Consider the following 15,473-nt stretch of genomic DNA (forward strand, 5'->3'; position numbering starts at 1 on the left):
AAATGCTCAGTCATTCACAAACAAGGATGGGGCGAGGTTCACCACTTAGTAAACAAATGCGTGAGCAAATTGTCAAACAGTTTAAGAACAACATTTCTCACTGAGTTATTGCAAGGAATTTAGGGACTTCACCATCTATGGTCCGGAATATCATCAAAAGGTTCAGAGAATCTGGAGAAATCACTGCACGTAAGCGATGATATTACGGACCTTCGCTCACTCAGGAGGTACTGCATCAAAAAGCGACATCAGTGTACAAAGGATATCACCACATGGGCTCAGGAACCCTTCAAAAAACCACAGTCAGTAACTACAGTTGGTCGATATATCTTTAATTCCAAGTTAAAACTGTACTATGTAAAGCCAAAGCCATTTATCAACAACACCCAGAAACGCTGCCGGATTCGCTGGGCCCGAGCTCATCTAAAATGGACTATTGCAGAGTGGAAAAGTGCTCTGTGGTCTGACGAGTCCACATTTCAAATTGTTTTTGGAAACTGTGGATGTCGTGTCCTCTGGAACAAAGAGGAAAAGAACCATCCTGATTGTAATAGGTGCAAATTTTAAAAGCCAGCAGCTGTGATGGTATGAGGGTGTATCAGTGCCCAAGGCATGGGTAACTTACACATCTGTGAAAGCAACATTAATGCTGAAAGGTACATACAGGTTTTGGAGGAACATGTGTTGCCATTTAAGCCACGTTATCATAGACGCCCCTACTTATTTCAGCAAGACAATGCCAAGCCACGTGTTACAACAGCGTGGCTTCATAGTAAAAGTGTGCGGGTACTATGGCTGTGCGATATATCGAGTTTGTAAGATATATCGATATATTTTTAAACAAAATATGAATTAAGAAAATATTGTAATATTGATATAATTTATTTCACGTTAAAATTACCAAACGCCACTTATTTGTTATGTTCCTTGTTCTCCCCCAGTCCCCCTCCATGGGCTACTAAATCCCTCCCCTTCCTCCTTCCAAGACAAGCTTGCAAGTAGAAGAACATCCATGATTAGTAGATTGCACAGTTCAGTACATATTCCGTACAATTGACCACTAAATGGTAACACCCGAATAAGTTCTTCAACTTGTTTAAGTCGGGGTCCACGTTAATCAATTCATGGTACAAATATATACTATCAGCATAATACAGTCATCACACAAGTTAATAGTCATGGTATATACAATGAATTATCGACATTATTTACAATCTGGGGGGGGGGGGAGATGAGGAGCTTTGGTTGATATCAGTACTTCAGTCATCAACAATTGCATTACCAGAGAAATGGACATTGAAACAGTGTAGGTCTTACTTAGTAGGATATGTACAGCGAGCAGAAAACATAGTGAGTTCAGATAGCATAAGAACAAGTATATACATAAAAAATACATTTGATTATTTACATTAGGTTATTTACAAACCGGGGAGATGGGATGTGAATGGAGGAGGGTATTAGTAAAGGGTTGAAGTTGCCTGGAGGTGTTGTTTTAGAGCGGTTTTGAAGGAGGATAGAGATGCACATACTTTTACACCTGTTGGTAGTGCATTCCATATTGATGTGGCATAATAAGAAAATGAGTTAAGACCTTTGTTAGATTGGAATCGGGGTTTAACGTGGTTTGTGGAGCTCACCCTGGTGTTGTGGTTATGGCGGTCATTTACGTTAAGGAAGTAGTTTGACATGTACTTCGGTATCAGGGAGGTGTAGCGGATTTTATAGACTAGGCTCAGTGCAAGTTGTTTTACTCTGTCCTCCACCCTGAGACAGCCCACTTTGGAGAAGTGGGTTGGAGTAAGGTGTGATCTGGGGTGGAGGTCTAAAAGTAACCGGACTAGCTTGTTCTGGGATGTTTGGAGTCTAGATTGGAGGGTTTTGGAGGTGTTGGAGTACCAGGAGGTGAAAGCGTAATCGAAAAAAGGTTGAATAAGAGTTCCCGCTAGAATCTTCAAGGTGCTTTTGTTGACCAGAGAGGAGATTCTGTAGAGGAATCTCGTTCTTTAGTTGACCTTGTCACACCGCGGTGAGGGAAGTCTTGTTTTGTTTTTTCTGTCTTGTGATTTACGTGTTTTATTTTGAAAAGCAACCCTCTTGTTTCAGACCACGGGCCCTTCCTCTTGTGTCACCAGTCTGACATCATCCCTGATTCCTGATTGTTTCCACCTGTTCCCCATCACTCCCACATCCTATTTAAGCTCACTTCTCCCTTTGTCCTTTGCCAGATCGTCTCGTCTATCGTGCCTTTCTAGCGTCCATGTCCATGTCCATGTCCTTGATTAGCTCCTTGTCTTGCTCCTGTTTTCCTAGTTTTTGCTGTAATTTTGAGTTTACTTTTTCCTCCTTCGAGCGTCCTCTTCCTAATTGGGGAGTTTTTGTTTTTCCAAATTTCGAATTTATTGCCTCATTGATTGAGTGATTTTTTGTTATTTATAGTGAGTGTTTATATATAGTTCGTTTTGGTGTTTTTTCCTCCTGTTGGAGCGCTTTTTGTTTATTCTTATTAATATTCTTTTTTTTTTTCGAATTTCCTTAGATTAGTATTCCTCCTTATTTTTGTGGAGTGATTTGAAGTTAATTGTTTATCCTCGGAATTATTTTTCCGCGTGTTGATTATTCTTGTGAAAAACTTTTTGCATTGGAGGTAAGAAGTTGTTTCAAAATAAAAGCTTTATTTTTTTGAACTTCTTCTCTGCATCTGGGTCCTCTCCTTACTCCGAGTCGTAACAGACCTTTTTGATCACCTTGGTTGCCATCTCATCACAGGAAAGATTAGCCTCTAGAATGGAACCTAAGTAGGTGATCTCCTCTTTCCTGGTGATAACAATGTCACCCACTTTAATAGTGAAGTCACTGACTTTCTTAAGGGTGATGTGGGACCCAAATAGGATGGATTCCGTTTTTCCCAAGTGTATGGATAGCTTGTTGTCAACAGGTGCAAATATTGAGGAGTTCAGCACTGAGGATTTGTTCCACCTGTGACTTGTCCTTGCCGGATACCAGCAGGGCCGAGTCATCCGCAAACAGGAGCAATTCACAGTCGCATGCTGATGGCATGTCATGTACGTATATTAAGAACAGTAAAGGTCGTAGTATACTGCCTAGGGGCACTCGACAGCTTACTGAGAGCGGAGGGGACACGGTGCCATTGACCTCTACCACGTGTTTCCTCCCCTCGAAGTAATCAATCAATGTTTATTTATATAGCCCTAAATCACAAGTGCCTCAAAGGGCTGCACAAACCACAACGACATCCTCGGTAGGGCCCACGTAAGGGCAAGGAAAAACTCACCCCAGTGGGACGTCGACCATGATGACTATGAGAAACCTTGGAGAGGTTGCATCCAGCTCGATGAGGTTTTATCGAATCCGATTGCTCTGAGCCTATCCAACAGTATAGCGTGGTTAACGGTGTCAAAGGCCTTCTGAATGTCCAGCATGAATATTTTCCCGCGTCCATCTCATGTTTGATGTGGTCGGTCAGATAGAGAAGGTATGTGTCAGTGGAGTGGTTTGTTCTGAAGCCGGATTGGAATTTGTACATTAGTTTATTAGTAGCAAGGTATCTATCGACCTGTTCATAAAATATTTTTCCATTACTTTCGAAATGGAACTGAGAATAGAAACAGGTCGGTAGTTACCAGGTTCTAATTTGCTTAAATTTTTATAACGGGGGGTTACTCTTGCTATCTTGAAATCCCTGGGTACTTGGCGTTGTTTTATTGAGAGGTCTATTATATGTGTGATTATTGGGGAAATGGTGGTGGCAGAGTCCATGAGGAATCTGGAGGGGATATTGTCAAGGCCGGCGGCCTTGATTGTGTGGGGCGCGCTCAATTTATTAATCACCTTGTCAGCTGGTTGGTTGTTTGCTATGATGAGTCACGATTAGTTAGGGACAGGCCAAATAGAGGCAAGATAGGGCGTGTCATCGAACCAGGAAGGAAAATCACAAAGTGCCTGCCTGCAAATGTTGTTTTTTATCTGAGTTTCATACATTTTTCATTAATGGCACAGCTAGAAATAACATTTTTCTATTTTATTTATGTTATGTAATTTTGTACTACTTAAACCAGAAGTCCCCAAACTGCGTCCAAAATAATTATTCTATTTTTTTTTTTTAATCTGTCATTTCTAATCCATTTTACTGTTGTTACCTGTTGTCTCTCCTAGCCGCTCAGTCAAATCATATTGTTCTAAAATGCATTTTCCCATCGATAACGTGACATCATCAGCGGCAAATGCGCGCTCTTTCGGTCAATTAGTACGCAAGGAATATATATATATATATATATACACACACACACACACATTCAAATATATATATATATATATATATATATATATATACACACATACAGACATGTATATATATATATATATATATATATATATATATATATATATATATATATATATATATCTCAATCAATCAATGTTTACTTATATAGCTCTAAATCACTAGTGTCTCAAAGGGCTGCACAAACCACAACACAAACCACTACCACATCCTCGGTAGGCCCACATAAGGGCAAGGAAAACTCACACCCAGTGGGACGTCGGTGACAATAATGACCCAGTGGGACGTCGGTGACAATGATGACTATGAGAACCTTGGAGAGGACGAAAGCAATGGATGTCGAGCGGGTCTAACATGATACTGTGAAAGTTCAATCCATATTGGAGCCAACAGAGTCGCTAGAGTCCAGTCCAAAGCGGATCCAACACAGCAGCGAGAGTCCCGCTCACAGCGGAGCCAGCAGGAAACCATCCCAAGCGGAGGCGGATCAGCATCGCAGAGATGTCCCCAGCCGATACACAGGCAAGCAGTACATGGCCACCAGATCGGACCAGACCCCCTCCACAAGGGAGAGTGGGACATAGGAGAAAAAGAAAAGAAACGGCAGATCAACTGGTCTAAAAAGGGAGTCTAATTAAAGGCTAGAGTATACAAATGAGTTTTAAGGTGAGACTTAAATGCTTCTACTGAGGTGGCATCTCGAACTGTTACCGGGAGGGCATTCCAGAGTACTGGAGCCCGAAATGAAAACGCTCTATAGCCCGCAGACTTTTTTTGGGCTTTGGGAATCACTAATACGCCGGAGTCCTTTGAACGCAGATTTCTTGCCGGGACATATGGTACAATACAATCGGCAATATAGGATGGAGCTAGACCGTGTAGTATTTTATACGTAAGTAGTAAAACCTTAAAGTCACATCTTAAGTGCACAGGAAGCCAGTGCAGGTGAGCCAGTACAGGCGTAATGTGATCAAACTTTCTTGTTCTTGTCAAAAGTCTAGCAGCCGCATTTTGTACCAACTGTAATCTTTTAATGCTAGACATGGGGACACCCGAAAATAATACGTTACAGTAGTCGAGGCGAGACATAAACGCATGGATAATGATCTCAGCATCTTTAGTGGACAGAATGCAGCGAATTTTAGCGATATTACGGAGATGAAAGAAGGCCGTTTTAGTAACGCTTTTAATGTGTGACTCAAAGGAGAGAGTTGGGTCGAAGATAACACCCATATTCTTTACCGTGTCGCCTTGTTTAATTGTTTGGTTGTCAAATGTTACAGTTGTATTATTAACTAGAGGTCGGTGTCTAGCAGGACCGATAATCACCATTTCCGTTTTTTTGGCGTTGAGTTGCAAAAAGTTAGCGGACATCGATTGTTTAATTTCATTAAGACACGCCTCCAGTTGACTACAATCCGGCGTGTTGGTCAGCTTTAGGGGCATGTAGAGTTGGGTGTCATCAGCATAACAGTGAAAGCTAACACCGTATTTGCGTATGATGTCACCTAGCGGCAGCATGCAGATACTGAAGAGTGCAGGGCCAAGGACCGAACCCTGGGGAAATCCACACGTTACCTTAACGTAGTCCGAGGTCACATTGTTATGGGAGACACACTGCACCCTGTCAGTAAGATAAGAGTTAAACCAAGACAGGGCTAAGTCTGACATACCAATTCGTGTTTTGATACGCTCTAATAAAATGTTATGATCGACGGTATCGAAAGCAGCGCTAAGATCGAGGAGCAGCAACATAGATGACGCATCAGAATTCATCATTAGCAAAGATCATTAGTCATTTTTGCGAGGGCTGTCTCCGTGGAGTGATTTGCCCTGAAACCGGATTGAAAGGTTTCACCTAGATTGTTAGACGCTAAGTGTTCATTTAACTGCTCCGCAACAAATTTTTGGAGGATTTTTGAAATAAAAGGAAGGTGAGACACCGGTCGGTAGTTTACCATGAGGTCAGGATCGAGGTTAGGTCTTTTAAGAAGAGGATGAATAACCGCTTTTTTGAATGCTAGGGGAACAGTGCCTGAGGAAAGTGATAAGTTTATAATATTTAGCACTGATGGACCTAATAATACAAAGAGCTCCTTGATCAGTTTCCCAGGAAGAGGGTCAAGTAAACATGTTGTTTGTTTTATTCCATTTACACGTTTTAACAATTCCTCTAATGTTATTTCCTCAAAACGAGAGAAACTATTTTGGAGGGCAGTATCCGCCGTATATACAATTGTATCTGTGTTAATAGAACCCAGTTGTAGCTGGGACGCATTGTCTTTAATCTCCTTTCTAATGACTTCAATTTTCTTATTAAAGAATTGCATAAAGTCATCAGCTGAGTGGGTGGAGCTACTGGAAGGAGTCCCTTGTTGGGTTAGCGATGCTACCGTACTAAACAAAAATTTAGGATCGTTTTTATTACGGTGGATGAGATTTGAGTAATATTTAGCTTTAGCTAAGGTAAGCATGCGTTTATAAGTTATTAAACCATCACTCCATGCTTGATGGTGCACCTCAAGTTTAGTCGCGCGCCATTTGCGTTCCAGCTTTCTACATAATAATTTCTGAGCTCTAGTTGCTTCTGTAAACCACGGGGTACGCTTTTTTGGAGCCTTTTTTAACTTTAGCGGTGCTATGTTATCAATGGTTTCGCGCAGGGCGTCGTTAAAAGTTGTATATATATATATATATATATATATATATAGATATACACACACTCTAAATATAGTACAACTTTTTATATTTTCTTTTGTTTACTTTTTATTGTAGCAACATGGTGGTTTACGTTTTGGAGACTTGTGTATGCGTGTGCATATATACACACACACACACATATATATATCAATCAATCAATCAATCAATGTTTACTTATATAGCCCTAAATCACTAGTGTCTCAAAGGGCTGCACAAACCACCACGACATCCTCGGTAGGCCCACATAAGGGCAAGGAAAACTCACACCCAGTGGGACATCGGTGACAACAATGACCCAGTGGGACGTCGGTGACAAAATGATGACTATGAGAACCTTAGAGAGGAGGAAAGCAATGGATGTCGAGCGGGTCTAACATGATACTGTGAAAGTTCAATCCACAATGGATCCAACACAGTCGCGAGAGTCCAGTCCAAAGCGGATCCAACACAGCAGCGAGAGTCCCGTTCACAGCGGAGCCAGCAGGAAACCATCCCAAGCGGAGGCGGATCAGCATCGCAGAGATGTCCCCAGCCGATACACAGGCAAGCAGTACATGGCCACCGGATCGGACCGGACCCCCTTCACAAGGGAGAGTGGGACATAGAAGAAAAAGAAAAGAAACGGCAGATCAACTGGTCTAAAAAGGGAGTCTATTTAAAGGCTAGAGTATACAAATGAGTTTTAAGGTGAGACTTAAATGCTTCTACTGAGGTGGCATCTCGAACTGTTACCGGGAGGGCATTCCAGAGTACTGGAGCCCGAACGGAAAACGCTCTATAGCCCGCAGACTTTTTTTGGGCTTTGGGAATCACTAACAAGCCGGAGTCCTTTGAACGCAGATTTTTTGCCGGGACATATGGTGCAATACAATCGGCAAGATAGGATGGAGCTAGACCGTGTAGTATTTTATACGTAAGTAGTAAAACCTTAAAGTCACATCTTAAGTGCACAGGAAGCCAGTGCAGGTGAGCCAGTACAGGCGTAATGTGATCAAACTTTCTTGTTCTTGTCAAAAGTCTAGCAGCCGCATTTTGGACCAACTGTAATCTTTTAATGCTAGACATGGGGAGACCCGAAAATAATACGTTACAGTAGTCGAGGCGAGACGTAACAAACGCATGGATAATGATCTCAGCGTCTTTAGTGGACAGAATGGAGCGAATTTTAGCGATATTACGGAGATGAAAGAAGGCCGTTTTAGTAACGCTTTTAATGTGTGCCTCAAAGGAGAGAGTTGGGTCGAAGATAATACCCAGATTCTTTACCGTGTCGCCTTGTTTAATTGTTTGGTTGTCAAATGTTAGAGTTGTATTATTAAATAGAGTTCGGTGTCTAGCAGGACCGATAATCAGCATTTCCGTTTTTTTGGCGTTGAGTTGCAAAAAGTTAGCGGACATCCATTGTTTAATTTCATTAAGACACGCCTCCAGCTGACTACAATCCGGCGTGTTGGTCAGCTTTAGGGGCATGTAGAGTTGGGTGTCATCAGCATAACAGTGAAAGCTAATACCGTATTTGCGTATGATGTCACCTAGCGGCAGCATGTAGATGCTGAAGAGTGCAGGGCCAAGGACCGAACCCTGGGGAACTCCACACGTTACCTTAACGTAGTCCGAGGTCACATTGTTATGGGAGACACACTGCATCCTATCAGTAAGATAAGAGTTAAACCAAGACAGGGCTAAGTCTGACATACCAATTCGTGTTTTGATACGTTCTAATAAAATATTATGATCGACGGTATCGAAAGCAGCGCTAAGATCGAGGAGCAGCAACATATATATACATATATATACATATATATATATATATATAAATCTCCTGATGATTGAGGGAAACCCTCATGAAACAGTTCTGTAGAGACGAAGTAGTCTTGTGATTTTTCCCACACCTACATATTGCGCTCTACCACGGTATCGAGCACTATTCTCTGGATAATCCAATCAAGACATATACATATATATATATATATATATATATATATATATATATATATATATATACATCCGTTCATCCATTTTCTACCGCTTGTCCCTTTTGGGGTCGCAGAAAGTCGCTGGAACCTATCTCAGCTGCATTCGGGCGGTAGGCGGGGTACACCCTTGACAAGTCGCCACCTCCTCTCAGTCTAATATATATGTATATATATATATATATATATATATATATATATATATATATATATATATATATATATATATATATATATATATATATATATATATATATATATATATATATATATATATATATATGTATATATATCTGTGTTGGCCCTGCGATGAGGTGGCGACTTGTCCAGGGTGTACCCCGCATTAGCCCGATTGTAGCTGAGATAGGCACCAGCGCCCCCCACGACCCCAAAGGGAAGAAGCGGTAGAAAATGGATATATATATATATATATATATATATATATATATATATATATATATATATATATATATACTAAAGATGCGCGGTTTGCGGTATCATACGCGGAGTCCGCGGATAAACCGCGGGTCGGGCGGGTGACATGACGAAAAAAATTGATTTTAATTAGATTCGGGTGGGTGGCGGTTAAACCATTCGGAAATATTTGATATACATGGTTCTGGGATCGGTATCCTTTACCATTCAAAGAGCCATTTAAGACTCGAGTCACAAAGCGAAGAAGACAATAAGAGACGCTAATATTCTCTAGAATGACTACCGGCAGTCACGCAGTTAATAAGTATTAGGGCGTGCTATGAAGCCATTGGCTTTGTCGCCTTCTACAGCTTGTATGATCTGCTTGTCAGTCCAGCAATATGTTGTGCCACTGACTGTTTACAGTACAGTTGTCATTCACTTAAATATTTTTGAATATCGCTCAAAAATGTATATCTTTATATGTATCCTTTCATCAGAAAATATATTGACATATAAATTGACTATCGAGTTTAAGTGAAAATACATTGAGATATGCTTTTACGTTCATATCGCACAGCCCTTAGCGCAGGGGTCGGGAACCTTTTTGGCTCAGAAAGCCAAGAATCCAAATATTTTAAAATGTATTTCTGCAAGAGCCGTGTAATATTTTTTTCAACACTGAACACAACTAAACACGTGCATTTTTAAGTAAGACCAACATTTCTAGATTATAATAGGTCTCTTATTCATTGTAATAACATTGTTATTCTAAAGCTAACTGTGGAGGGGGAGTGGCCTGCAGCGAAGTGGGGTGTTGCCAGGACCAGCCTCGAAATCAGCGACAGGTGCATAGAAGGTCCACCTGGGCCTTTTTATCTAATTTATAAGCAGCAGCCAGGAGGAGACACGGGGTTGGGGCTGGAGCCAGAGTGCGAGCGAGAACAAAAGAGGAAAAAGACAATTGCTGGAAAGCAACTGAGAGACTTATTGAAAAATAAAAAAATATTGTAACCCTGAAACAGGCTCTCATGTCGGTGCTTGGTGGTCTGAAGAACCCCCAGGAGGGCAAGACCTAAACTAACCGATAATAAATATATCACTTCTTACCCTTAATGCAACTTCTTGAAGGATGAATGGATTCAAATGCATGAGCATGTTTTATATTTTGAACATTATTTTTAACAGTCTCAGCTCAGATTTACCCGAGAGCCAAATGCAGTTATCAAAAGAGCCACATCTGGCTCGCGAGCCATAGGTTTCCTACCCCTGCCCTAGCGGGTACTAGACTGGCCTGCCTGTAGACCAGAACCGGCCTCGCATTTAAAATGTGTGGCGCAATATGAAGCCTAAAATACCGCAACACAGACCCCGGACTGTTGAACAACTTAAGCTGTACATCAAACAAGAATGGGAAAGAATTCCACCTGAAAAGCTTCAAAAATTGGTCTCCTCAGTTCCCAAACGTTTACTAAGTGTTGTTAAAAGGAAAGGCCATGTAACACAGTGGTAAAAATGGCCCCGTGCCAACTTTTTTGCAATGTGTTGCTGCCATTAACTTCTAAGTTAAGGATTATTTTAAAAAATATATATGTTTCTTAGTTTGAACATTAAATATCTTGTCTTTGCAGTCTATTAAATTGAATATAAGTTGAAAAGGATTTGCAAATTATTGTTCTCTGTTTTTATTAACGAATTACACAACGTGCCAACTTCACTGGTTTTGGGTTTTGTATATTAGACAGACAAATATTTTTTAGAGTAGACAAAATAGTTTCAGGGGTGTATTTATAATTTGCGGTTTTTCGTCCTTCCCTGCAAAGGGAATGCGGAGGTGTCTTGAAACAACCTAATCAGGGGCCTTGTGGTTGGAATGTCCACCCTGAGATCGGTAGGTTGTGAGTTCAAACCCCGGCCGAGTCATACCAAAGACTATAAAAATGGGACCCATTACCTCCCTGCTTGGCACTTGGCATCAAGGGTTGGAATTGGGGGTTAAATCACCAAAATATAATTCCTGGGCACGGCCACCGCTGCTGCCCACTGCTCCCCACCTCTCAGGAGGTGAACAAAGGAATGGGTCAAATGCAGACGACACATTTCACCACACCTAGTGTGTGTGTGACAATTATTGGTACTTTAATCTTAATCTTTAATCTTTTAATATCAACATGTACAGCAAATATGGACTGAATATAAATCTTTACAAAATATCAAAACTTATGTTAGACTCAACCTAGCTATCAGGTTGTTTTGTTAAAATGTAAACTGCAACCACTAAATACATTCTGAATATTGTTATAAAGGGCTTTAAAGGTAGAAATCCGTCCGGAACAGTTAAACTTTATTGAAAAGTAATTAAGAGATAGGTAATTGATGAGCCTTTTGTATGCTTTTGTGTATTGCTACACTATGTTGGGGACACTCTTGGGTTGCAGTTGTCTGTGGCTTCATGTCAATATTTGCCTGTACTTATTTGACTGATTAATGTTTTTTTTCTTTTTCTCGTTTATAATTTGTATTTATTTATTTATTTAAATTGTATTTTCTAGATAATTTTGTGGGTAACTTATTTGGGGGGAAAAACATTTGACATGTGTTTAATTGTATTCTTGGACTGTATGTGTCAAAAAATCAATAAACAAAACAAGTATTAAAAAAAAAAGAAATAAAAGAGGTTTACCAAATTTGGTTAAGGGTTAAATCAACTCAACATGGACACAAACTGGCTTGAGACTTGAACCAATCCGCAGTAGACATCACCTCTCTTTCAAGATTTGCCAAAAAACATATATTGGAACGATGATGAGTGAACTGTGGGAGCGACTGAACTGCCCATACCTCACAGCTGAGAGGATCAGACAGAATGTACCCATAGTCGTGCCAAAGATAAGGCCCCGATGATAATGTGCGGTGGTAGTGGTATGGCAGTGTGATTGTGTGTTTTGTGTACGTGCAGTACGCGGCATCCAGCGTGGCACGCATTTCAAGCTCGGATATATTTATAGTTAGTCCAGATAAGGTCCAACGTCACTTAAGGGGAATCATATTGATTTGTTACTTTCCAAGGGTACAAATACCTTTGACCGAATGCTTCTGCTCAAGCTGGTGAAGGTCCGGCAAGATGTGCATGCAGTTGATGCAGCAGTAGGTGAAAAAGTCCAACAGCACCACCTTTCCTGACAGCTTATTTTTGAAAGACAGTGGGCCCTCAGTGTTTAGCCATTCCAGACCTACAAGAGAGAGAACAAATGTTTAGCAAGTTTAAACTGTATTATTCACACCAGTGTTTTTCAACCAGTTTTCACTAGTGTGCCATGAGATATTGTCTGGTGTGCCGTGGGAAATTATGCAACTTCATCTAATTGGTCCAAAAAATATTTTTTACAAATCAATAATTAGAATCTGCAAATAATATGCCGTTGCTTAGGGTCTGTGCTGTATAGAACTCGGCAGAGTAAACACGTAATACTCCATGTCAAAAGGTGGCAGCAGGTATTAATTGATTTGTTAAAGTCAGAGGTGAGAGTTTGTTGTGATCCCAATATGCAGACCACAGCGGGAGGCAGCATGCAGGTAAAAATGTATGTAATGATTAAACCAAAAATTAACAAAAGGGAAAGGGAAAGGCAATGGCTATGCAAAACGAAAGTAAAACTGGCTCCAAAGTAAACAGAAACAGCATGCTGGATGACAGCAAAAACTTACGGCGTCCACAAAGTACATCTGTACATGACATGACAATCAACATTGTCCACACAAGGAAGGATAGCAACAACTTAAATACCGTACCCATACCCGTATCTCATATCTTGCTTGCTAACACAAAGATCATCGGCGGTCACTCGAAGAGAGTATGAAAATCCTCCTTTTAGGGGGGTATCCTTTTATGGAGGATGCCTGTGCGTGACTTTGTTTAATGTGGGGAGACTGGTGCACAGACAGTCACCACACGATCTTTGACAGATCCGGGTCAGTGTCCAGTGGCATGGAGTCCAAGATGAAAGGGGACCCTTTTCTGCTGCAGCCTTTATCCGCCTTCTCCGCCTGTTCCACCGTTGAGGTCTTGGGTTTTTATTTCCCCATAAATGGATGTGGGGGTGCCTTCTTCCGCCATCGCTGCCGTTGTGGTAGTTCTTACATCTACCGTCTTCCGCATGATATGCCATTGAGGTCTTCACCGTATCCCTGGATAGAGGGCAGTCAGGTACTAGGCCTTTGCCAAGGGCCACCTGGGGTTAAAGTAGTGAAGGGGTTAACCTCCTAGTGCACCAAGACCCCATAGAGGAGCCTCCACTGCCGGATGCCCTTTAACGTCCTTCCCATGACAGTAAAAACAAAGCAGGTGCGGGGAATATCGCTCAAAGGAAGACATGAAACTGCTACAGGAAAACACCAACAAACAGGAAAGGCCACCAAAATACCCATGCAAGACAAAAACTAAAGCACTGCACACAAGAAAACGCCAACAAACTCAAAATAAGGCACGACGACCTGGTGGAGTTTCATTTTTAAACGTTTTCTGCTGGTGATGAAAAAAAAAACGTGCTTTGCCTCAAAAAACGTTGAAAAACACTGATTCACACCATCATCAGAGGCTGGTGGTAGATCTCTGAATCCTTATACCAGCTGTATATCACCATCTACTGTTGTCAATGGGTACTGCCTCACAGTTTTAGCCTGCATATATGACATACCACCTTTTATTAGGCGACAAAATGCTGAGATACAGTTGATGATGACAATTTGCAGCAAACCAAAGCAGAAAATAACAAGCCAATATACAACTGCATGCCTCCAGTAGTTTTGGAGTGTAGACACCACAGCAGACCTACCCCATTTTGACAAACAAGGGTTAGAGCCATCAATCTGTCCGTGTCCGGGCTAGGTAATGTTCCCCGTGTTGAGTCAAATCAAGCCGCAGGCTCCACTCCGGCTTATTAGTGATTCCCAGAGCCCAAAAAAAGTCTGCGGGCTATAGAGCGTTTTCCATTCGGCTCCAGTACTCTGGAATGCCCTCCCGGTAACAGTTTGAGATGCTACCTCAGTAGAAGCATTTAAGTCTCATCTTAAAACTCATTTGTATACTCTAGCCTTTAAATATACCCCCTTTTTAGACCAGTTGATCTGCCGTTTCTTTTTTTGTTTCCTCCTTTGTCCCCCCACCTCCTTTGTGGAGGGGGTCCGGTCCGGTGGCCATGGATGAAGTACTGGCTGTCCAGAGTCAGGACACAGGATGGACCGCTCGCCTGTGTATCGGTTGGGGACATCTCTGCGCTGCTGATCCGCTTCCGCTTGGGATGGTTTCCTGCTGGCTCCACTTTGGACGGGACTCTCGCTACTACATTGAATCCACTTTGGTCTGGATTCTCTCGGTTATGTTATATCCACTATGGATTGGACCTTCACAATATCATGTTAGATCCGCTCGACATCCATTGCTTTCGGTCCACAAACGGGGGAGGGGCTGCCCACATATGCGGTCCTCTCCAAGGTTTCTCATAGTCATCATTGTCGACGTCCCACTGGGGTGAATATTTCCTTGCACTTATGTGGGCTCTACCGAGGATGTCGTTGTGGTTTGTGCAGCCCTTTGAGACACTTGTGATTTAGGGCTATATAAATAAACATTGATTGATAAAATCCCTCATATATATATATATATAGCTTGAAACGCGACAAACATTTATTAAAGTACATACACAAAACATGTCTGGTCTTGTTTAGGCACGTAGGTTTTAGCGGGCTACCTGAACACGCTAACAAAAACTAGCGGCTAACCTGTCTCAAAGTCGCATATCATGAGGTCCTCCCTCTCGTCTATTTTGCTCAAATACTCGTAGACCAGCTTATCCTTCTCCTCTTGTGTCGCGGCGTCCTCTAAAGCACAGTCGAGCTGACTTTGAATAGGAAACAAGTTGGACAGGCTACACTCAGAAGCCATGTTTTGAACAGTGTTACTAGGCACTGGGCAGCCTTGCCTGGTAAACTCATCATTCACTTCTGCACAATTGGTTTCGACAAATTATAAAAATGGGAACTAACAATTCATGATAGTGTAATTGTTATTTTTGACATATTTGGGA

The 15,473-nt window shown here is 41.5% G+C and overlaps 1 protein-coding gene across 3 annotated transcripts in view; it reads right to left on the reverse strand.

Moving 5' to 3' along the window:
• The window catches only part of nhlrc2 (NHL repeat containing 2), a 29,496-nt gene extending 14,107 nt beyond the window's left edge, over positions 1–15,389 (reverse strand). The window contains exons 1-2 of one of the 3 annotated variants that reach the window (XM_061909612.1): positions 15,169–15,389; positions 12,468–12,620 (exon numbers count right to left, since the gene is read on the reverse strand). In XM_061909612.1, coding sequence (XP_061765596.1) covers positions 12,468–12,620; positions 15,169–15,331 — 316 coding nt within the window. In that variant the 5' untranslated portion in view covers positions 15,332–15,389. Of the gene's footprint in view, positions 1–12,467; positions 12,621–14,222; positions 15,115–15,168 lie in introns of those variants that run through there. The other 2 variants (XM_061909611.1, XM_061909614.1) reach the window with 2 other exon arrangements.
• Positions 15,390–15,473: the final 84 nt, after the last annotated feature.

Source organism: Nerophis ophidion, linkage group LG08, assembly GCF_033978795.1.
Source record: "Nerophis ophidion isolate RoL-2023_Sa linkage group LG08, RoL_Noph_v1.0, whole genome shotgun sequence".
Classification (NCBI taxonomy): Eukaryota; Metazoa; Chordata; class Actinopteri; order Syngnathiformes; family Syngnathidae; genus Nerophis; species Nerophis ophidion.